The sequence below is a fragment of the Onychostruthus taczanowskii genome, unplaced genomic scaffold, assembly GCF_017590055.1.
Source record: "Onychostruthus taczanowskii isolate IOZ18803 unplaced genomic scaffold, ASM1759005v1 scaffold4, whole genome shotgun sequence".
Lineage (NCBI taxonomy): Eukaryota > Metazoa > Chordata > Aves > Passeriformes > Passeridae > Onychostruthus > Onychostruthus taczanowskii.
The window spans coordinates 20259416-20284748 of record NW_024501459.1 but is presented as its reverse complement, the minus strand read 5'-3'; the positions used below and the strand labels follow the sequence as shown (position 1 = coordinate 20284748).

General features: G+C 37.1%; 1 protein-coding gene across 2 annotated transcripts in view; it reads right to left on the bottom strand.

Annotated features, from left to right (window-relative positions):
- Positions 1-10512: 10512 nt before the first annotated feature.
- MTDH (metadherin) overlaps positions 10513-25333 on the bottom strand; it is a 35212-nt gene continuing 20391 nt past the window's right edge. The window contains exons 9-13 of one of the 2 annotated variants that reach the window (XM_041412689.1): positions 23209-23333; positions 22543-22662; positions 19964-20083; positions 16020-16176; positions 10513-13368 (exon numbers count right to left, since the gene is read on the bottom strand). In XM_041412689.1, coding sequence (XP_041268623.1) covers positions 13298-13368; positions 16020-16176; positions 19964-20083; positions 22543-22662; positions 23209-23333 — 593 coding nt within the window. In that variant the 3' untranslated portion in view covers positions 10513-13297. The remainder of the gene's footprint in view (positions 13369-16019; positions 16177-19963; positions 20084-22542; positions 22663-23208; positions 23334-25333) is intronic. The other variant, XM_041412690.1, reaches the window with a different exon arrangement.

Sequence of the window (25333 nt, the reverse complement as noted above, 5' to 3'; positions counted from 1 at the left end):
TGTGCGCACAGCCCACAGAGGTGGTGCAGCATAGTTCAGCTGGCTTTGAATAATTCAATTACACTGCTGCCCGGCATTGCCTGCAGCATTTAAACAAAAGGGCAGCTCCAGAGAGTCGCATCTTCTGCTTGCAGGATTAGCCACATGCTCCAGAGTGAACAAAGGCATTGTTAATTGTTTTGTAGTTGGCAAGTTAAGATAAGAAAAGGGTTAAACATTGCCCAGAAACCAAGGTCTGGGTATTGTCCTCAGGCACAGGGAGGTGACGACTTTGAGAAACAGACTCTTGTAGTAAAGAGCCATTTCAAGAGTCCTTTTGTTCAGCTTGCTTCAGAACCTGTGTTTCAGGATGGCTGCAAGTGATTCAAGTATTCAAAGCTGTAGGAATACTTAATGTAATGAAGTTTAAAAAATACCTGTACTTTCTAAAAGAAGTAAGCCTCCAATAAAAGCCTGACACTACCCCTCTGCCACAAGGACTGGCCAGCACGCAATCAAACAGGACTGCTGCTACGATTCAAACTGGGTTCAAGAGGTCATTCATTCCCCTGGTTTTCTTAAAAGGGATCAGAGTGAGAACAGTATTATTTTTCTCCAGCACGTTACGACTCAGAACACAGAGCCTGTAAGAAAGCCATTGCCATGACACAGCTTGATGTGCAACTGCTTGCAGAGCTAAATTCTTGTGTTTCAGCACCAAGCAATGGACAACAAATGGTTGATGTTTCGTTTTTTGTTTGATTTTTTTTTTTTATTTCTTCTTTCTTTTAAAAGTTCTGTTCAAATAATTAAAATTTGTTGAGAAAAATTCTGGAACTTTTTAGCTCACTACTGGGATATTTTATCATGATTTGTCTTATAGAAGATAGTGATTCTAATATCTTAGGAAATTTATATACTTGCCCATTTTCCTTCCTGATGGCAAAGTGTACTTGTAACTGTAGCTTCCTTGGGCCACAGCTTCATAATTCTACTTGAAGGTGGTGGTTTTAAGAAACATGTCATTAAAATATTTTGATATATTTCCCTGCAAAGAGCTGAAATGTTCTCCAATGAAAAGCTTGCTATATTGTATCCTTCTTTTCCCTCTTTTCTCACTTGAAAGCCTCTCAATTTTGCTCTGAAGATATGGGACTCACAAGAAGTGAGTTCTAGAATACACTGAGATTCAGCTCTTTTTTCTTCTGGCCTTCTCATTCATGCCAGCCTAACAGATTAATTTTAACATTTTGGATGAGATGAAATCATCTGTGCTACACTTGCAAAAACCTCAAAAATAAGCTGGGCAGTTATCTAATTATTTGCTTGGCAGCAGATTTGCAGTTTGGTAACATGTTCTTGAAGCTTTTCCTCAGACACAGTTTGCTTTCCATGGGCTCCTCAGAGATCTGCTCTATGTGGAGTGGCTGCTTCCAAAAGTGTGTGGCTCTTTTGAGTCCATTCCTGTTCTCCTCTCCCTTGCCCGTGCTGTTCTTTCTGAATCACTTTTGCACAGGGCTGCGTTTTGCCTTGGAGAAGATGTTTACACTGGACTTATAGCCTGGTTCTGCCAGTACCTTAACAACCAAAAAACCCTCTCCTCTTGCCTTTGAAGTCTGTAATTTTCTGTAATAGTTTCAGTTCTCCTGGCTTTTCCCCTGCTGGCTCAGCATACCTGAAGATACTGAGAAGTGCAGACATCACCACTGTTTGCAACTGTTATCAACAAAATTGGAAGGTGCAGGTGTCTTGTATCCAGCTAAAACTCACCACCTCTTCTTCCGCCAGGTTAATGAGCCCTTTACCACCTCATCTCCCAATAATTTCTACTCTATACAAATTCTTTTCCAATTTTTTTTTTTTGGATAAATTAACTTTCTTCTTATCAGACACTGCTTTCAGTCCTTTAAGTATGTTTATTGCTTCCCTCACTAGTGTGGGGATCTAGACAGTTTTATACAAGCTTTTAAAACTGCAGGCATCAGACAAAACAGTATTCATTTAATCAATGCACACAGTATTGGGATTGTACCCCCATTCCTCTCCACTACTCAGATTAAAACATCCCCAGATTTACATTTGACCTTTTACTACACCAGCCCAGTGGAAGGTCATGCTTGGAGCTTTTTGGTCTTCTGGCCTGAATGTTTATGCTGAACACAGTATTAAATGGACTGGGACATTTTATCCATAATCTGTAGCCAGTTATAGAACATAAAGTACAGCATACAAGGATGAGACAGTGCTGTTGGATAAATTGGTTGTTGTGTTGCCAGCAGTCTCACTGCTTGCCAGATTGCTTGAGCAAAGGAAATCACAGTGACAGTTTTTAATACTGTGTTGAGTTTGCAGAGAGGTTACAGGTCTTTGATTGATAGGAGAGGCAAACCTTCTAAGAAAAGCTAATATACATCAAACAGCATTTACTTCCTTTTAGTTCCATTAGTTAGATTAGTTAATGTTTAATTTAGGGATTCATTTGAGTATGGCTCAACACTGGGAATATTTCCAGATTTAATTCCCTTCTTCATTATTCCAGTGTGGGTTTTCCCCTTCTTTTAAAAGACCCCTTTTTTTTTTTTTTAATAAAAAAGGATGTAGATATTCCTCCCCCCCACCCCAATTCCCCACTCCCCCATGATTTGATCATCAAGCATGTTTTGTTTACATACCTGTGTGGATTTTTTTTTTTTTTTGGTTATATCTAGTAGAACTCATGAACATTTTGTCTTCTATCAACAATCTCAGTCTAATGATAAATCGTGTCCTTCCATTCTATTGAGAACCAATACTGATTTTAAGTACAGTCAAGAAGAATTGAAACGACACATCTTCCATAACTGTAATTTATTACTGCCTGTAACTTATACAGGAAGCACTTCCCAGTTTCAGATTTTTAGATGCCAGTCAGGCTTCAAGCAGTAACTCACCACTTTACCTGGGGGCCTGCTTAGACTTTGCCCCAGGTGCACTTTATTCTTTAGAATATTAAGCAAAACCTGCCAAAACCTGGAGCTTTGAGCTACCACGAACATTAAAGCAACTGAAAAGCATCAGCATCATTACTTCTGAATATCTATGGCATTATCCCTCTTTTCCTGCTCTCTTCCAAGTCTGCTGGACTCTCGAACAACCTCCAGGGAATGCCATCCAGTTCTTCTCTGCAGTGTTCACTGCAGGCAGAGGTTTGCCATGGAACATTATGGAAACTTTCAGTCTCACAGGTATTGTTTTCTATGCTAAAAAAAGCACTTAACTTTCTCATAGTGTCACATCCTGTGCTTGTTTACCCATCCACTGCTTGCTAGGGAGTCACCAATGGAGATCAATTGCTTTCCAGCCAAGCCTGCAGAGAATACCAGAGCAGCTGGTGGCTTTGTACTGTGAAAATATCAGCTGGGTTTGTCCCCTTCAGCTGTCTGTCTTGAATCCCCTTGATGGTTGGTTTGCTGAGCACACGATAGCAATACAAACCCAGTTAGCCAATATGTGCCTTTTTCTGCAGAGGCAAACTGCAAGTACTGTACCTGCAATGCAACCTTTTATATACACTATAAGTGATTACAGACCCATGGTATGTCCTTCATGAAGTGCAGAGATACAGCACTGATGACATTATTGCTTCAAGAGCAAGGGAAACACTTCTGTACAGTGCTGATGGTGCAGAAAGTTTAATTGAATTAAGTTTGTTCCAATTTATAAATCATTTGTATGTATTAGGAAATGCAGCTAGGAAATCTAGATTTAAAGCTACGTAAGACAGAGCCACCAGTACCATGTGTATGTGTGTGTGAAGCTAATACTGTATATTTTATATCATTTCTTCTAAAGAAAAAAAAAAAATCAAGGCTGCTAATATTCTCCCAATTATAAAAACCAAAGATACTCTTGGCTTCTCTTCATCACAGTCTCCTAAACATCCTCCTAAGATATCTAATTCCAGAAGTAACAGTGATAGTTCAAATCATATCTCTAATTTTTAATATATTTTACGGCAAAACACATAATAAATGCCAATATAATTCTACTGAAATAGCATTACTTGCCAGCTGACCTCCAAGTGCAGTATAAACATTGTTTCAAAAGCACATCTCACAATCACACAGCTTTCTGCGGTGTCCCAATATAGGTTATCAATGTATTTTACTATACTGTGACTGTAAAGCATTTTATAGGCATGCACATGTCTGAACATGTTTGATTATAGCCTTGGGCAACTTTGGGAAATCCTGACTGAGCCAACATTGCAGAGCTGTCCCAACTCACAGTGGTGTTCAGTAATGGACTAGTCAAGGCATGGAGAAAGTGTAATTGCAGTAAGACACAGTTGCAACTCATCATCTGCACTGCAACTCATTTAGTGTCAAACATAAACCTTTGGAATACCAGAGGTTTAGTCTTAGCTCTCAGAAACCCCGTCTCTGCAGACCAGAACACATCTGCCACTTTGGAGAGAACCTTCTTTTCATTTTTAATGTAAAAATCACTGATCATCAACATAACATTCTCCAAACCAAAACATAGTTTGAAAATCAAATCTGTACATATTTCCCCTTCCCTTTTGATGTTTAATGCATATGAGCATTTAAACTACTTAACTGCCTCATGGGACAGTGTTGTATTTGTAAGACAAAAAGACTCCTCACTGTGAGTTTTACCATGCTGATGCTGATGGAGACATCCTTAAAGCCCTGACAGAACACCCTCTTGATAGCTCACTTCATCTGGAGCAGGGCTGAGCTGCTGATTTGCCATAAGAAAAAAAAAAAAAAAGAAAAAAAAACGCAATTAGGAATTCTTTCTTCAGTTAAACTTCAGTTAAAATACCTTTTTTGAGGTGGACTGCTCAAGAAATAATAGGAATATTTGGCTCTAAAGAGTTTAAAGCCTCATTAAAGTATCATGTCCCCCATACAGCATCAACACAAAGCAGAAGTGAAATGCTGTGTGAAAGAAAACAGTGTGGTGCTCTCAAGAGATGTTAATATTACATTAAGTGTTCACCTAAGAAATTGTGTTCCAGCACAATGCTCTCTGGCAGCACAAATTCCAGTGGCATACTAGTGCAAATTCAAGATTTTTAGAGATGGAATTCTTAATGTAAAGTGAAGCACTTGCAGTCCTGCTTTCCCATACTGATCTTGTGCTGCACAAGATGATCTACTTCAAAGTGAAACAGACAAAAAGTTATTTTCTAATCTGACACATATGACTTCTGACTAAGCTTGACCAAGTCTAGCATTCACATGATGTGATTGCAGAAATCCAAAACATATGGCAATTTTTGGGTATGTGAAACCTGCCTCTCTCAGTCATCTGTGTGAGGCTTTGGAACCCTTCAATTATTCATTTCTATTAAATATTTTTTATATTCAAGGCAGTACAAGTTTAAATGTTTTAATCATTACAAAAACACTCACTAAATTTTCTATTCTGCATGCCTGCTAAGGGCTCACAGAAAAAGACATGCTCCTAAATCACCATGAAGAATTTCCACAGTTAACAGCAGGCTGCATGAGTTGGATGACTTTGAACTGCATGTCTGTAGCATATGAATATAAAATAGCACAGTATTGATTTGCCAGCTCAATTCTATCAAGTGCTGATCCCACTCCAGAAAAGCACTTAAATACTTTTTACTACTAGTACTACTGTTCAAAAGTGTTCAATACACAGGTGAAGTCCAAGTAACATTATTTTTGTTTATTAAAAAGACAGGTTTTCCTTTCTTTAAAATTAAATAAACACATTTGTTCAGAGCAGACTGCTGCTTGCACCTCCATCCTTGGAAAATGCAGAAAAGAATTCCAACAAAAATGAAGAAAATATTGAAAATATCCACTGATTAAGATTTTAAAATGTTTTTAAAATAACCAGTCAGACATGATGGTGACAGATGTTATCTGTGAAGGTGGACCTCAACTGTTAACTACAATTGTATGAGTCTCACACTTAACACAACACCAATATTAGCCCCACTGTACACAGGCCACAGACTTGACTTCTCAGAGACACCAGAGAGCCAGCTGGAGTAAGAATAATTCTCAAGCATCATCACAGCCATCCTCTGATTTAACAGATACCTTTGCCCCTGCTGGAGGTGAGGCAGAGGGGCAGGGCAGGCACGGGTTAGGGTGAGCTGGCTTTGCTGCTGCTGGGTGCTGGCCACTGCTCTCAAGAGCCACCCTGCAATCTCAGATTCGTTTTTTTTCAAGTGGCTACTCAGACCATGCAGGCAAGAGCTCACGGAGAAAGAGTTTAACCTGAAGAAGTTTCAAAGCAATTGAAAGACTCCAACTTTGCAGCCAAATTAAAGGGCAGTGTAACTAAAGCACAAAACTGGAACAACATACTTCAAAAGTCAAATGAAAGATGATGCTGGCACAGCAGGGTTACTTGTAACAGATGACTTGAAACAGGCACCTGAGGCAGCTGCCCTGTCCTAAACTGCCCCTGACAAAACTCAGTTGGGGCAAGACTACAGGCTTTTTTATCATTGAATTCATAGGCTTTATTCCCCCCCACACTATCACCGATGGATTACATTCTTCCATAATTCAGAAGCCACGGTGGTGGTTATGAGAAGGATACTGTTTAACACCGCAGTAACCTAAAGCAGTTGCGTCTTTGAAGAACACATGACAAAGTCTCAAACTTCTGAAGAAAATCACCTCAGTAACTGCAGAATTTGATTGATAGAAATATAAATCTTGAGATTTATTTTATGTATACTACAGGAAAAAACCCAAATCACTTATGGAAAGACAGGTAGCAGTGATGTAGAATTTTATTGTAGTCTGTTTTCTGTTCATAATTTTACTGCATTCAAACAAAAAAGTATCTGACAAGCTTTATGGCATTTGGTGGTACCATTGTTTTGTGTTTGTTTGTTTTAAAGTACAGTACAAGGATCATCTGATCCAATCTTTGTTGGCAAAAGCACAGTTGAGACAAGGTGGCCCAGCAATCTATTCAGCCAGATCTCAAAACTCTCCAATATTGGGGAAATCCACAACTTCCCTGGGGAGATTATTCACACGGTTTATTGTTCTCTTTGTGAAAAAATTTCCCTATGTGTCCAATTGGAACCTCCTTAGGAATAGCTTGTACCCATTATCCCTTGTCTTTCCCATGTGGCTTCCTGTAAAAAGGGAGTCTCCACTTTTTTTTTGAATAGTGGATCATGGTGGTAACGTCTCCCCTAAGCCTTCTCTCAGACTTTTCCCCTGTCATAGGCTTCCCAGTCTGTGGCTCTTCTCTGGACTTTCTCCAGCCGGTCCACATCTTTTCTGCACAGCAGGGACCAAAACTGCAGACAGTGTGGCCTGATGAGCACTGAGCAGAGTGGGACAATGACTTCTGGGTGTCTGCTGGTGATGCCCTTGTGGATGCAGCCCAGCACCCCGCTGGTTTTCTGTGCCAGCACAGCACTGTTGATCTGATTGTCCACCTGGATCCCCAGATCCCTTTCCACAGAGATGTTCCCCAGCTGGGTAGATGCCAGCCCATGCTGCACACCTGGGTTATGTTTTCCCAGGTGCAAGACCTGGGATGGTTGCCCTGATGGTTGCCCTTGCTGGACTTCATCACATTCTTCTTAGCTACTCTCCAGTCTATCCAATCTTCCTGCAAGGTGGCTCTCTTCCAAAGTGTCCACTTTCCCACTCAGTTTGGTATCATTGGGAAACTTCATCGTGGTACACTTGATCCCATCTTCCTGATCACTTTATGAGGATATTAAACAGCGCTGGGCCTGACACCAATCCCAGAGATGACCCCACTTGTCCACACCGCCCATTTGAAGAGGAGCCATTCACCAGCACCCTCGGGGCACTGCCTCTCAGCCAGTTGCTACCACCACATGGAGCACTCATCCACACCACAGCCCATCTGCTTTTCCAGAGGGAGGCTGTGGGAAACCATACTGAAAGCCTTGGGGAAATCCAGGAGGCAATGTTCACCCAGCGCACGTCAGCCAAGCAGCTTACTTTGTCACAGAGGGTGACAGGTTTATCAAGCTCAACTTGTCCTTAGTCAATCTATGTTGGCTTTTCCCAATCCTGTGCCTCATCTGACTTGTGATAGCTACCAGAAGGTTTTGTTCCGTAATTTTCCCAGGGACTGAAGCAAGACTGATGGGCCTAAAGTTCCCTGGATCTTCCTTTAAGCCTTTCTTGTGGATGGGGGTACATTAGCCTTTTTCAGTCTTCTGCCACACCCTGAAGTCCACAACTTCCCAAAGATGATGGAGAGCAGCCTTGCAATGTTGGCTCCTGTAATAGCTCACCCCCACTGCTGGCTCTGTGTTTGCAGCAGCCTGGATTTTTGGTCCCAAGGCCAGGGGCCCAGCAGTGCTGGTGAGACAGAGGTGAAGGAACTGTTGAGAGCCTGTGCCTTTCAGCGTTACCAGTGACTAATTCTCCTGTCCTGTTTATCAACGGGACAGTAGCTGCCTTCTGCTTCTGCTTGGTGTTTTTATACCCAAAGAACCCATTCTTGTATCTTTTGACATCTTGGCCAAATTCAATTGGAGCTGAGCTTTTTCTTTTCCAACTCCCATCTTTGCACACCCTGGCCATGTCCACATAGTTCTCAGTGGATATTGATCCACATTTCCATCTCTGGTATGCTTTGCTTTTGAGTAGACTCAGAACCTCACAGTTAAGCCAAGGGGGCTTTTGCTCCTGCTACGTATCCCTTATCTTTAAAGGAGATGAACTATTTTTCTGCTTTCAGAAGAGCATTCTTGAGAAAGTCCCCGCAATCACTAGCTTCTTCACCCTCCAGGGAAGCTTTTCCTGGAATCTGTCCCTTTTTGAAAAAAAATAGCACTGCAGTGATTTCAGACATGGCTGCAGCTATTTTCCACAATCACTAGCTGCCTCTGTGAACAGGTGAAAATGCGTGGTTACTGATCTTTTGCAGTGCCTTTGAAGGCTTCTGAGAGCAGAAGCAAAGCTTGCACATGTCCTTACACGTATGCCCAGCCACTCAGCCCCTCAGCAGCAGAGGGACAGCAGCTGACACAGCTCCTACTTTTTTGGCTAGCTAGCTACAGCTCAGGAAGGCACTGGTCTCCTGGGTCCCAAGCCTCTTCAAAAGACACATTACAGTCTGGCTGCCTGAGAGCAAGTCCAAGTTACAGAATCACACCATAGACGAATTCTCTCCCATCTGGAGCTTTGTTTGCAGCCATAGCTCAAGCATGACTGTTAGGTACATAGGTAAGACTGGCCAAGGAAATAGCAGTCATGAAAAACAAACTGTGGCAGCCTTTGTCAGAACAACCTCTGAAAAAACCCACGTCAGTAACAACTTATTTGGTTTATACTTCACCAGGTATCTGAAACAAGGGATCACTTGAAGTCAGAGTCTATTGAACAGCTAAGTGGAAATACTGTTAGTACAGGACTTGCTATCTGTGAGGAAACAGGGAGCCACCTCATACCTAGTCAGTCTTGAGTTCATTGTGGCAATCCGGTTCCAAGTGATCCATGGCTTACCCTCTGCCATGGACTGAATTAAACATACTAAGCCAAGTTAAGGGATCATTTAATGCTGTAAGACAGCAAATGTGTTTTATAATTGCAGATGTTCCTAAGCATGTTTTTTTAAAGAGTATTGTATGAATTCCTGAAACCATGAGTTTCATGTTAAGAATTTCAAATGCACTTTTCAGAATACACCAATATTAAAGACGTCACAGTTTCAGTTAAAAAAACAATTTTCAGTGAACCAGAAACCTTCAGCTTGGTAGAAATAGCCAGAAATGAAAAGAGCAGAAGCTCAATAGTTTCCTCAACTGAAGGACCCACTACGGAAATCAGACAATTTTTGTAATGCAACTAAATTTCAACAGGAACAACCCATGAATCATTAATAACATGATACAGAACACAACCAACAATAATTCCCACCCCCCACCCATGAAGAAACAGAAATCATCCCACCTTGCTCCCAGCATCCATCCAAACTAACAGCAGTTCTGTTAGTCCCACAGTGAGCAAAATTCATTGCATTGCCACATTCTTTTCAAGTTAAGAACTATCAGTCACGCAGCCCTTCCTGCTCCTTCTGCCCCAAATTCATTTGGCTGATGCTCTTTGTTCTTAAATGAAGTAATTCACTCAGAATTTTAACAGTAAAATATTTTTAGCAGAGTATTTTAAGAAGCAATTAAATTTTTCAGGCTTTGTCTCCTTCCAGTTACAGCAGAACAATGAAGAAATCTTGTAGTACTGGTCTGAAAAAGCAGAAGTGCTCATTTTTACTCAGTGGTCACCAGGAGTAGGCTCACAGGTGTGAGTGTCTGTGAGGGACCTGCAATTTTTAACAACTGAAATCTTGACTGGCAGTCTAGTTGAGTTAAAGGCACAACTAATAGATGGAAGTGTGCTTAAAGCATGTACTTGGACATCTGCACTTTACAAAAGCCTTATTCACAGGACAGTCCCATGGCTAGGAACTATTAATAGGGTAGTTTCAAGTGAGCTATAATTCAGTTACAACACAACAGTACTAGCAATATTTCTATAAATTTTGAAATGCTTTTAATATGTACATTCTTTCTTAGTAAATATTAAAGTAGTGCTCTTCACTTGCACTTTTTTCTTTAGACTTCTAAAAGGGCATCAGAAATACAATTTTCACCCCCTTCCAAACCAATGCACAGTTACCTTTGTAACAAGCACATATGAATTCTGTACACCTTCCCCTCCCCACAAAGGAAATAAAAATATGCCATGGCTATCCAATTACACATCATCACAAGTTTAAATTACACATACAAATAATTCCAGAGTATTTAGAAAAAAACAACATATTGGATTTATGAAACCATTCCATGCATTCAACAACAACAGAAGGAAAAAAACCCAAAGAAAAAAGAAAAAAAGAGATTCTTTAAAATGGTGATTTTTTGCTCTATCCAAGTACCAAAGTCTGGATTCAGTGTATCATTAAGACTAACCACTGCTTGAATCATAGAAACATGACAGCACATAGATAACCAAGTTTCTATTTATAGACAATATGATATAGAGTTACTACCTCTTCAATGAATGTCAAATAAAGCAAGTTTTGCTTTCTAAGACATTGAAACTGCATATTAAGAAAACAGTAAGAGGTGCTGCTAAATAGGTAACAACGTTTTGAAAGGAAGGCTAGGTATTTATATGACCCCGCTTAGCAGTAGCAGTTAGTTAGCAGGGTTCCTATGTGTTAGCTAGTTTGTTTCTTTTTCCACAATGACAAGCTATTTGACTAACCCAGAAATATCACCGATTTTATTTTCAAGAGAAAAAAAAAGAATTTATGCAGTGAAAGTCCTTGGGGGCAGTTTCTTCCATTACATAAAATCTTTGTATTTTCTATAAAAGAGGCTCGTAGCATAACATACAGATTGGAAACAGATTTCAGACATACATTAAAAACCTGAATTCAAAGGGTATTTTTTAACCTTTACTATGAAGTCAAGTAAAATTATAACATTATTTACATGCAAAGGACTCTGCATGATTTCATAATATCCTATTTTTCATGTTTACTTTAAGATACTCCTTGAAAAGCTGTACTTCAGTTCTAAATTTATTTCACATGAATCATGACAAATACCATTCTTAAACATTACTCCCTCCCAGTAAATAAATCAATACCATCAATATGCTCAATTTATTTTAACAACAATTTAGATCAATTTAGAGTGTCACATTCCTGATATACAGGAGTTAATACCTGTGCAAGTTAGTATCCATTTATTAGGAAAGCTCTCCATTAGCAGGTGCATTTTCAGTACAATTAAACCCAGCTTGCTGCATTATCTGCTCTTGCCTTGCAATACTGTCAGACTGCAGTTGAGTACAGTAAGAACACAAGATCATTGATCAGTACCACGTGTTACAGCTGTTAACAATTCTGTTTGTGCCACAAAACCAGAAGTCAATCATTTGAAAAGAATCCTGACTCTTTAACTGAACTTACCAGGTGATGTTAAATACCATCCTTAGCAAACCAATTTTTGTAAAGGCTATTTACAGTGTACATGGCTGAGCACGTACCTCACAGACAGAAACACATCTCCACTTTAATACCACCTCATTACAGTGCCTGAAAATGACAACACATCTTCAATGCCATTTTAATTAACAGTTTCAAGCGGGAAATGGTCTTTATTTTATAACTGTTTCACTTGCATAATTTTAATTTTATTTTTATATAAAAACACTAACTCCTGTCCAGAAGTCTAGACACATTCTACATACTACAGGTTAAGGCAGTAAAAAAATGTGTTCCTGATAACTGTTTTTGACAATGTCAATTAAAGCTGTCTGAAGCTACTCCAGTTCTCCAACAGATCTTTGAAATCCAAATAATTTGTGAGCAAAAAATTCACTTTGATTTCTTCAGAGTTTTAGTAATATAGACAACAGAATTGGGTATGCTAAGTCAGCAGGTATTAGGAGAAGGAAAAATTTGCTTTCAGTTCATTTCATGAGTTTAGAAGCTGAAAGAATAGTTTTTAGATGAGATCCTGAATCAACCAAGAACTGTAGGGAATGAAAAAGATAACCAATTTTATGCACATTACTGCATTCTTAAAAATATACTGTTATCTTCAATAATTCAAGTAAGGTAATAGACATTATAAAAAATAACTTCATGAACCATACTCAAGTTTCAAATCACATTCTCAAACTTTTAACCCAAAGCAGTTTTATTGTGTTAACTTCATATAATAAACCATGAAGGTCTGACTGTACAAATGGTTAATGATTTGCACTTGAGATTCCTGCTATAGCTAGCAGACTTGCTAACCAACTTACTGTAAAGATATGGCAGATTATGTATTGAATCAAAGCACTTTGATTTAGGCATGAAACAAATTCAACTGGTTGACATTCTGTGCTTCTAATGCATCACTCATAAGAGAGGCAAGAAACACCCATTATTGTACAGACGATTATTTTTACAGAAAACCCTTCCTTGAAATTAATCTTTTATCCGCAGCTGTAGATGAGAGTATAATCTGTTGTAAACAGGGCACTGTGTTGTAAAACCAGTTTTTTTTAAATTAAGATCTCTCTCCAAAAGTTGGAAAAACAGACTCTTCAGAATGTCTTTCAAATGTAGCATGTTCTGTTTGTTATATCATAAAGTTACTTTCATTTGATTCCTTTTTAAAGATGTTTGTGTTCACAGCAGTTCTGTTTTTAAAAATTGTTTGAAATTTATATAAAATTCTGTACATGTTCACAAATTATTGCATAAACAGCATAATCTTCATGACAATATTCAGCAACACATGTCCATCTTAGTAAGTTCACGTTTCCCTTCTTGCTTTTTTCTTCTTTTTCACTTGTTTGGGAGATTCCCAGCTTTCTTCAGACTTTGCTAAAAAACCAAAACATAATTACAGTGTTAAGACTGAGAACATTTACACAGAATTGGCTTTTAAAAAACCTGGATAATACACATTGTATTATTACAAAGTGATTCAGATCAAACAACTAGAAGTTTTATTCATCTGCTTCAAATGAAAATAATTTCTAAAATTATTTCTAAAATAAAATTAATTCTAGAATAAAATCTAAAACAATGCTTGCCAATTTCATCCTACTTTTTTACCCCACAAATACTCAGTGATAAACATCAAAGGCCATTCATTTTGCAGATGTATTATTTACAGTAGAGTCATTGTTATTTTCTGGCCTAGAAATAACACACATTTAATTGACATTAAATGCTCACTTTTACCAGATTACACTGCTCTTAACCACCACATATGATTAGTTTTTAAAGGTATTGAACTATGTAAAGATGTGGTTACATGGAATCCATAATCCAATACAGAAGCACTACGTTCATTCTTAAACAGATTGCCTTAAAACATGCTGACTGACAAAAGTGGTAAAAAAGTTTAGTATTGTACATACTGAACCTAAGGGATGTTCTTTCAATTGCTGAAGCACGAATCAATCACAAAAGATTTCATATTTTAGAACCAGAACAAAAAGTTCTAAGGTGATACATTGACTTGAAATATTCCATTGTTTCATGTGTTCAAAGCCAAGACGCCAATTAATGCAGCTGAATGAGTGTTGAGGCGAACTCTCCGTGTGTGGAGACACGAGGCTTGACTCCATTTCAGAAGGCTGATTTATTATGTTAACTATTATATTAAAATGCTACATTAAGACTATACTAAAGAACAGAGAGATCAGAAGGCTACAAAAAGAACAGAACAGAATAACAAAATCCTGTGACTGCTCACAGCCTTGGCACAGGTGGCTGTGATTGGTCATCAATGGAAAACAATCCATATGATCCAATCACAGATGCACCTGCTGCATTCCACAGCAGCAGATAGGAATTGTTTACATTTCTCTCCTGAGGCTCCTCAGCTTCTCAGGAGAGGAAAAATCCCAGCAAAGGATTTTTCATAATATCATGGCTACAAATGAGACTATAATTATAAAGTCATCATGATTCTTCTGCAGTCATTAAAAACTCATTTAGTACTTCAATACTTAGCCAGCAACTTGTTATGGATTGTCAGTATTTATTAATTTTATTAAAGAACCTGAATCAAAACATTTTTTTTTCAAGCACTACTGAGACAAATTTTAAGGAATTTAGACATTTTAGAGGAGCTAAGATAAGTTAGAGATAAGCTTTACTGGAGTTGATTAAAATAAATGGGTAGGCCTTGATGAAGTTAAGAGTTAGTAGTTAACTAATAACTGATTGCTTGTCAACACAGTGTTTGGTTAGCTGGGTTTATAATGAAGAATATAGAAACTGATAAATAGCTTTTAGGAACATAAGACAATTGTGGGCCTCCTCTGTTTTGAAACCAATTGAAGACAGGGAATGGGAGTTCTACCAAGGGTTCATCTGTCATATTTGCATTGAAAAAGTAGAAAGGTCCGTATGAGGAAGACTTCACTTAGTTCCTCATTTTGGGACCCCTCCCCAGGAAGGGGACCACTGACCTATTTCAAGGAACAAACTACACATGTTTAATAGCTTTTGAACGAGTTACCATTCGAAGCGGGGAATGGGATCTACCACAGTTATGAGTACGTATTTATATTTTGGGTATTCAATACTTGTATAGATAAAAGGACTCTGAATCATCTGTAAATTGCAGTGTGTATTTGGGAGCTATCCATGGGCAGTCACAATAAACATACACTTTCTAACTTTAAACTGTTAGAGAGGATTTGTCCATCACAACTGGATATAGATACTAGATCAATATCCATATTTTTTTAACAAATCAGTACCTTCCACATCCTCACTTCCCTTCTAAATTTCCTGTTGTACTGTGTAAGTATTTCAAATGCTTTTGAGTACAAACACTTTTCTCAAGTACAACAGAGGGTACAGTTGACGTTTCTGGGCATAGTGTATTTTCAAAAAACAATATACCTGCAGCAATTTAGCCAGATCTATCTACTGTTAGACTACAAAAAATCTCCACCCAATACCTTTCTACTCCCAAACAAGCAACTGTTTCCCTCTATGATTACATGGAAGCATATGGGAAAAAATGCTAATCAGCTAAATTGAGAAATCAAAAGACCTCAGTAGGCTGAAAATTGAATTATTTGTATTTTTCCCAAATTTCTGGTAGCTAACTATTCTGTCAACTGCAATGTTAGTAACCATCTGTTTTCCACTGAAGACTTGCTAGCAGCCCTTTTAAACAATGTTGGCAGAACTCCTTAGTCACAGCACGGAGCTCCAGTCCCAGTGGTGATGAGTACATCCAAATGTCTGTTAAGGACTGGACATTTAAGCCCAACAGACATTTTCAGCCATCCAAGCATATGAAGCCAATTTTTCATCACAATGAAAACAAAAATATCAATGTGCTGTTAACTTCAAGGAAGTAAAAAAACCCGGCAAGATGTATAAATAAGACACAATGATCGGATATGGCACTTTAAACTCAAACCCCAGGGCAAAGCATTCTGACTATACCCTATGGGGAAAAAGTACATCCTAACTTCAGACAAAGTGCACTGAGAGATACTTACTCTGTGGAGGAGGCACACTGTTTTGCTTAATATTGGGACTAGAAACATCTGTCTCTTGCAGCATCTGTGGCACTTGGGAAGCGATCTTGTCAGAATTGCTCTCTGATACAATTACAGATGGCTCAGTAGAAACAGCAAGCGAAGGAGCCTCCTCAGACTATTTGAGAAACAAAAATAAGAGTTTCCATAAGTTTTTAAGTAATACAAAAGCAAACACTCTTAAATGGTGTTATTTCAGCAGTATACTTAGCAGCTGCTCAGAAGATGGCATTGAAAAATTAAGCCAATATTAAAAGCCTTAAAACTTTTTGAGGCTGCAGTACTGTGACTGCCATCTAGTGCCAACATTTTTAATTGCATACAAGCAAAGATAAACGACACTAATTCTTAAAATACAGCACATGCAAAGAAAGGGAGACCAATCCATAAATCAAGACCCTAAAAGGATTCTAGAATATTCAACAGTGATGTGAAACAGTGACACATATGCCTTTCGTTGCAAGGTAAGCAGGCAAGTTAAATAGGACCGAATAGATAAACTCAAAACAAATCATATCTCCAGTCATTCCTACAAACTGCTCAAAACACTCTGTATGCTTATAGAATAACAAATATTGGCAAAAGCAGTCAGCAAGTATTTCACTGGAACTTATTGCAGAAATAACTGCCAAGTAAAAGGTACTTGTAGTGTTTTTCAATTATCTAGTTGATATTGAAGGTTCCCACTACAGAGACAAAATGTAACTGTACCGTAGCGTGTAGCACTTATTGTAATTAAAATTACAGCAAAACAACGAAAAAAACCCATTCTGACATTCCAATAGGAAAGTCAGAACATAAACATAAGATCCCACACCAAGTCACCAAATGACAGAAGGCTTCAAAGCAGAATGTATTAGACCACAGCATCTTGCCAAGCAATAAACCCCAAACTTTAAGATGCTATTAAGAAATCATAGCTGTAGTTGTGTCACAACAGCCAAGACCTGGAACTATGAAAACCCAATAATGAAGTCTACATCCCTGGATGCAGATGTATAGATAATATGTCACAGTCACCAGTTTTTTACTGCTTCCATCACTATAATGTAAGCATCTCAAAAATTCAGTCAGAACATTCAAGAGAGCAAAAAAGATACAAATTTATTTTTAATCTTATCATACTAAGCAAGAAATTAAACAGCTTTAATTGAAAAAAAACCCAACACATGAATTTAAAGGATAGCAGCTCTCTAACCTTTCATGAGTAGTTTGCTGTGCTCTTACACATCAACTAAATTTTTTTTTAATATCTATAATTGCAGCATTTATCTCAATTTACTGAAAAATTAGTCATCTCAAATTTTTTCAACCATGCTGATAAAATGAACTCCCACCCTACAGGAATTCCAAGCTTAGCCAATTCTAATGTTGTCTAATAGTTAGCAATCATCAGTTACATAAATAAATGAACTTAAACTGTGATTTCTAAAACAAAAGGAGGACATAAAGCTTCTAGTGCAAGGTAATCAATTCAGATTTGGCATCACAGTTTTGTCAGGACAGTCACACTTGACCAGCAGGTAAAGCAACTCAAATAAGATTTTAATAGCTCAGCTGCCTCAGGCTGACTAAGAAACATGTTGCATCTTGAGTGTTACAGAGTGCAGTATTACAGCAAATGTAATGATACAAACACACACAGCACTATGTGGAAATTTTTCCAAATAGTTCTGTCCAAATTTTTGAATACAGGAAAGTGGGTAGTGATGAAGACATGAAAAAATGGATACTACTCTTTGCTAGATATATTCTCTGCTAGTTCAGAAAGGAGGCCTGAAACAACAAATAAAACCTATTAAATAATATAAATAGTTATGTGCATAATTCTATGATTCAATAATGAAGTAGTGACTTGTCAAACTGTTATTTATTTTTCCAAGTATCTCTCTTCATTTAAAACTTGTGCCTGCAAGTAAAATGCAAAGCTTTCAATGCAGCCCAATGTACAGCATGGGGAAATGCCATCACCAGATGCCGTGATGCGAAACACAAGGTTCAACATTCAGCTGTTTCTGATGTTTATGAGGATATACTGAATAACAACTTGTTTGTACTGTTTGTTTTTCCCTGTATTTCATTCTTGAGTTTTGGAGCATTTGCTTAAGACTAAACTACCTACCTTGGAAACTTAAGTCATTCGTTCCACACATCAGCCATAGTTTCTAAAACTTTTTACAACAGCCAAGTCAAACAATATTGGAAGGCATCTTTGCATGTGTGAAATCACAGTGAAGCCAAAACTGATGTCAGGGAGACTTGATAAAGACTGACAGACCATCGGCACTGTCAGAGACAACAATCCACAGGTTGTCCTTTATCGACTATTCTCTGTATCAGAGAATATCAGCAATAATTTTGTTTGTTCTTTGCCCCCACACTGAAGTTTAATACAGAACATGTCTTGCTTCACAGTTCTTACCACTTACATAGCTATACATAGACACATACATGAACAGACTGAATTTAAGATTCAAGAGTAACAGAAGCCCAAGGCCCTCAAAAAGAGTGTAGTGTAGGTCTACATGAGATGCTGATGGCATCATATCACCTAGGAAGTTGGGTGTGATTATAAACAGTAAAGCACTGAGCAAAATCTACTGAAACTGGTGAAAGTGGGCTTGTATTCTGGCAGTGCTGACAGCTTGCTTGTGAGAAAAGAAAATTAACTGCAGATATTTTTCAAATAAATTTCGATTTCTGAACAGCAGAATCTATAGTCTTCCAGGATGCACTATTATGCCTTTTTCTAGAAGTCAAAAACCTGCCACCTTGATGTCACAACCCAAGTTTTCTGTCTACACATTTTCAACTAAAGCTTCTAAAATAAAACAAAAACTTGCACTTCCAGGAGCCTGCATACACAGGCAGATTGTCTTTTCAAATACAGCTTCAAAAAAGCCAACACAAAACCAAATAATACACTAGTCAGGATAGAAGAGGCAGCTGTTGCCAACCTTGATTAAAGGTTGAACTGATCTAAATTAATCAGCTGTAGTAAATAATTGTAGTAAAGCCCTACTTTGATAAGCCTTAAGTATGTCTGAATGTGCTTTTCAAGACATTTTCAACCAAAAAAGTATTTCTGTACTTTTTATTTGGTGACTTGCAGTCCCTTGTAAAAGATTTCATTCTCATGTTTTCATTGACTCTTAAGATCGCATTATTATCATGAAACTAATGCTTAACAATTAAAAATTAAATCTCAGTATTCTGATCTATACTCTCCGGTACCAAACTGCTGTGTCACTAGTGTTGTTCACTCTTTATGGAAATAAAAAACAAAAATCAAAGCCACTAGAAATATTAAATATTTTATACCTTCCTTTGTCTGGTAGCAGTACCTAAGAAAGCTGCTGTTTGGAGAAAGATTGAAAGAGAGTTTGTATTGCCTAGAGTATGTTTCAACTGTGAGCTGAAGCAAATAGTCTGTGAATTGGTTCAAATAAAACCTTTTCTTATTCAGCCATTAAGCTCAGTACAGCTATCAAACATCAATTTTAGACTGCCTTTAAGTCAGAATATATTAAGATAGTAGTAACACTTCATTGTGTTGCAACATAACAGTAGCATATGCCCCTAGTGTTGTGCTCAGACCTATTAGTTCTTAGGTTTCTACATTTCCAAGTTTTTAACATTGCTTGAATATTCAAACAAGAAAATAACCCGCCAGTAAGGAAAGTGACTACTGATTTGGAAGATACTGCTTTACAGAGTAGACATACTTCTGAAAACTCATAACTGACCTCTACCTAAAATTCAACTGTTCAATTCCCTTTATATTCATACACACACAGCCTGAAAACAGATTTCCTACCGTGATCTTACCTACACAAATTAACCTGTCAAATTACTTGAGCAATTCCAAATCAAATCGTAACATAAATCAAATTTTGCATCCCTACCTTAGCTGTTTCACTAGTACTTATGGTCTTCAAAGAAAATGCTCTTTCCTGCTGTGCTTGAACTTTTGAGGTATCCGCCTGAAATTGCTCTCCAGCTTCTCTATCCAGTTCTTCAGCATCCTACAAAAAGGGGAGTGGGAGGGGAAAAAAGAAGAGTCTGTGTTTGCAGTCAAGTTCTGACTCTTCTCCCCTGTGAATGACTTTTGTGGCCATAATCAGCTTCTATAACTCAGAAAATCTATGAAAAAGAATAACTGAAGCAGTGGGCTCATACTAGCCTATGCTAGGACTCAAAATGTATAGAACAACATAATAAAGAAATACCCAGAGAAACCAATAAAGACATATCCATAGAATCCAATAAAGAAATACCCATAGAATCCAATAAAGCAGGATGCTTCATGCATACTAACAAAAACCCCAATCTCAGAACGAACTGAACTTCACTCCTGTTAAATTACAAGAGTGTGAAATTAAATGAATTTACAAATTTTGCAAAAGTATCACAATGACACTTGACTGCTCTTGGTTCTGTGCTTTGTTACAAGTTTTAAATGCAAGCTATATAGTTTTCTATCCTTATGATGCTTTAATATTTTTGCAATGCAGTTTAGTTTACCATAATGCATGTGAAGTAAACCTCAGTACAGAAGTTGGAAATATATCCAAAGTATCCAAGAGTCTCAACCTTTACTCCTTAGATATTCTAAAGTGGAAAGGTTTAATTTTAAATGTGGAATTAGAGTAGTTACACTTGTTAGTGGCACTAGAAGAATCCATCCTGTGGTTGTGAAGAGGTCTCTGAGTTTAAACTGTTCCTTCACTTACTTCCTAATGAAAATGCAGTCACAGCCTAAGTCTGATTCCTGACAGGAAGGAACACATATTGGCTTACTCCAAGCTTTTCAATTGGCTTCTATTGCCTTAACAAACACTGAAGTCAAGAAATGAGTGTGAACATTTAAGTATAATCAGTGAGAAAGATGAAGGTGTTTAAATGAACATGTTCCATTTTTTAGAGGACACAATAAGTACACAAATTTTAAACCAGTTTGAAGTAGGACTGGCAAGTTAAATCACCAAACTGTTATAACAAGGGTAGCTTCTGTGAGCAGTTCAGTCTGCTCCTATCAAGAAAAGCTTCCAATTCTACATAAAAATTTAATACAGATAAGTTCTTATCTATAAACTGATGACTTCACAGACTGATGGACTGAAAGAAAAAGCAACAAAATTGGAATGGTTGGAGAACCATGAGTAAAATAACAAATCTGATTATGTTCATGTAGAAAGTAGGGCTCTACTTGACATATATAATTTAAAAGACGGCTCACAAACAATGGGAAAAAATTCAGAATACCCTCACTGACCTTAAGATTAATGTAGGACACTCACAAACACCTGTTAACCACAACTTATTAATCTTGACTTATACTTAGAGTCATAGCCGAGTCCAGAATAAATTTCAATTAAAAAAAAGCTTCAGCCCTAGTGCTCCAGACTCCATTTGCCTCAAAAGAAACAAGGGAAATCAACACAAGCTCAACCTCCACACAGACAACTTGAAAATAAAATTTCCTGTAACAGGAATTTAATGTTTTACAACTTTTAATAAACCGAATATGTGATAACCATAAAAGCTAATCCAAAGCAAGTATGACTGAAGTTTTTGCTTTCCCTCTCTAATTCAGTCTAATCTAGTCAGATTCCACTGAACATTGGTCATTCTGTAACTGCAAAGAATGTAAACTATGAATGGCTGTCACAATAAAACACAAGCGGGATGCATTCTGATCATTAGCTATTAAAAGCTTTCTCCCTTTAGCAAAGTACTTGCTTCATCTATTCAAACATGATTCAATTGCCACGTGAAGTGCAATCTGCTTTTCCTATTTTTACAAATCTGTTTCAATGCAATTCTTCAAAAGCTATTTAAGTAACACAGAAAACTCCAGCCATCCTCAGTTTGAAAATATTTTTTCCCTCACTGAAATCTGACTCATAGAGTAGCTCCACCAACTGAGCTTGAAGCATTGGCACTTACCTTTTCACAGAAATCAAATTAAAACAGTACTTCAGAAAGCCATTATATTCTCACACAACTGGACTTGAAGACACCTTAAGAGAAAACTTCTATTTCTTTCATTCTCCTAACTAGCTACATTCACCAAAGCAGGTGTCCTCTTTCAAAGGACATGAGGAAAAGGCTTCCCATGCAGAGGATACTTCTACCTGGAAGCATCCCTACAGTACAGAATCCAGATTTGACAGAAAATAAGTAATTCAGGATTTGACAGGAAATACTTTCCCCATGTACTTTGTTTTTCATAAATCCAGCAAAATTACAAATTATCCCACGTTCAACTTGTGAATACAACAAATTAAGGAAATATTAGTAAAATAAGAATTACTTTAACTCCTGAGAAACAACTGTAGATAATCCAATCCCATAAAGAAATTAATTTCCCAAAAATAATTTTTGTTCAAGATGCTGATAGCCAAAGATAAGGCAATTTTGTGAAATCCTTGCAATTTAATTTTCAATTTAATTAATTCCTTTTAAACCATTAAGATTTTACCTGTGCAGGAGAGTTAGCTTCTTCACCCTGCTTCTTCTTTTTCTTCTTCTTTTTCTTGGATTTGCCACTTGTAGAACTCTGAAGAATTGGCTCTGCTTTTTCTCTTTCATTATCTGAAATCTTCATATGGGAACAGAAGGTATTTAGCATTTAAATGACAATAAAACATACCCTGTATAGACTAAACATAAATCAATAGCTGTAAGGAATTGCATATACAAGTGGAAATGAACACAGTCTTATCTATTTAGTTCATTCTAGAAAGACCACATTCTTTACATGCTATCTGGTAATACAGGTAGAGGAGCTGGGAATGGAAAAGGCAGCAGACCACCAGGCACTAGTGGCACAGAAATGCTGTTTTTCATACTGAATATTGTCAAGAAGTATTTATAAAAACAGATCTAAAGCCTCCAAGTCTATACTGATAACGTAGTCCTTATAATTATGGCAAGACAGAAAGGTTTAAGACAGAGCTAACTGATTTTTCTCTTCTCAATAACATTCAGTGTTTTCCTTCTCTGTGTACAGAGCAAACACAGTCATGCTACTCTTATCAGTGTAACTGTGATGAGAGATTACTTTAGTATACTCTTTTAGTTACTTTGAGAAATGGCAGTGGTAAGGCCAAAGTCCTGGAGCTAAGGAGAAAACACCACCTTTTACCTTCTGAGTATCAGATCTCTCTTCACGCTGAGGAACAGAAGTAACTTTTTCTTCATCTACCCAGTTTCCCCACTCTTCTGCTGGTGCATTCCAATCAGAGCTTGGATCAGCTGAAGAAAGTCCATCTACAAAGATTAAAAGATTTTTTCAGGAATATTGCCTTACTCTACACATGCTCATTTCCAGTTTAAAAATAAAAAAAACCCCTACACATACATCCACTTCTTGATATCAAGATATAAATGGTAATTTCCCATCTTTCTGAAAAAATGGTAAAGACTTTATTGATAAATGGAGGACTTTTTGAAGTAATGAGCATGACAGTGATTTTACAGAGCCTAATCACAGCAGCAGCTAGCTAGATGCAGTAGCTTTGAGACTTTTTCTAAACTATGTGAAGAGGAACAAATTAAGAGTTGTTATCTGTCTTAAGCTGTTCTCTGTATTTTCTTTCTATCTGGTGAAAAAATTAGGATGAACTGTAACACTGATCAATCTTGCATTAGTAAGATTCCTTTACAAGTGATATATCTGAAACTGTAAATGTTACTGATTCAAGTCATAACTTTGCCACTTTTAATAATCTTTTTTTTTCCAAACACCCTTAAGTCCATACTCTATTTTGTTATTTTGATGGAATGATAGTTTTAAAGAGTGAGTTGCATAAAAAACTAAAAATATCAGAAGGGAAGAACTAAGCCTTAGACTGTCTGTTTAGCAGAAAGTTGCAGCAAGTGGATTTTAGAACACTTTGTAAAAGATTGCATTTTCATTTCACATTCACATTAACACCACAAATATTTCTTCCCCCCCAGTCTATACCAAATTGAAGAACAAGCAAATTTGGTTTGCCAACTATGGCAGCATTCAATTTAAACAATTTAAAGTCAAAATAAAAAGCAGTAATAAATCTAATTAAATTTATTCACAACCATTATGAAGCCAAAAATACAATTAAGAGATATTAAGATTAGTTAGAACATTTAGAATAGTTAGAAATTTTCCTAATAAAAATATTATCTCAATGACACCTACTTCAGATGCTAAAATTTACTGATTTGAAAAATACTACTCAACACTTTTTAGTTTACCTACTGCCCTCTCAGTAGTTGCTTAAGAAAAGAAATCCATTCTTAGTAACAATAAAAACTACATAGAGTTAGTTTTCTTATCCCAATAAAGCAGCAGGCTGTATCTGTGTATCGCTTAGGGCTAAACTTGCATTTGCCCACTTCTGTCAGTGTACACTTAGTTGACAACTATGACAAAATTCTATTAACAGAAGCTTGAGCCATAAACATTCTATGCTCAGATATGTGAATCAAAAGTTATGCTTTTGATAAAACATAAAACTGATTACTTTCAAATGATTAACTGAAATGTGCTTTCCTTATCCTCAAACTAGATAAAACACAAAAGGTAAGTTTCAAAATTATCTGCTAACAGAGCAATCATGCCAACATGGTGGTCAAGGACTTCATCAATCTATTCCACTTTACCAGTTATTTAACTGCAATAAGTTGTTCTTAGAAGACAACATGCAAGGCTGCTTCTGTCAACTTCTGGAACAATTCTTCAGGTCAACACCTAATGAGATGCACTACACTTTTTTATTAACAGGGAGGACAAAGTGGGGAGTAAACACCAACTTAAGTACAACTCCCAAGTAATTTCAGTTATTTCTACCCTGCATATGCTTCCTATATATGTAAGAACTTCCTAATGTTTACTAAATGAGAAAGCAAGTTAGATTAAATACAAGAGTCTGATGTTGCCTTAACTTTCCAGTAAGGTACAACCATGTAAAAATGAACTGACTCAAATTCTACCTATTAAATATATATTTTGCAGACTTGCAATAGATTTTTCTTATCACTTGCAGCAAGACTGTTTCATTACAAAGATTTTTCTACCTTAAAATTCATGAGCTCTCTCACTTCCGAGTTTGAATATCCAAGTATTTTTCCTAAAAACTAACCATTTCCTATCAGAATTTATTAAAATACTTATTTTTAATTCCTTCAAACTGTCTATTAGCTTACAGAATTCAAGTATTTCAGGTTTTTCCTCAGATACCCACCACTGTATAATGCAAGTAGCTAATATAAATAACTACACTTCACAG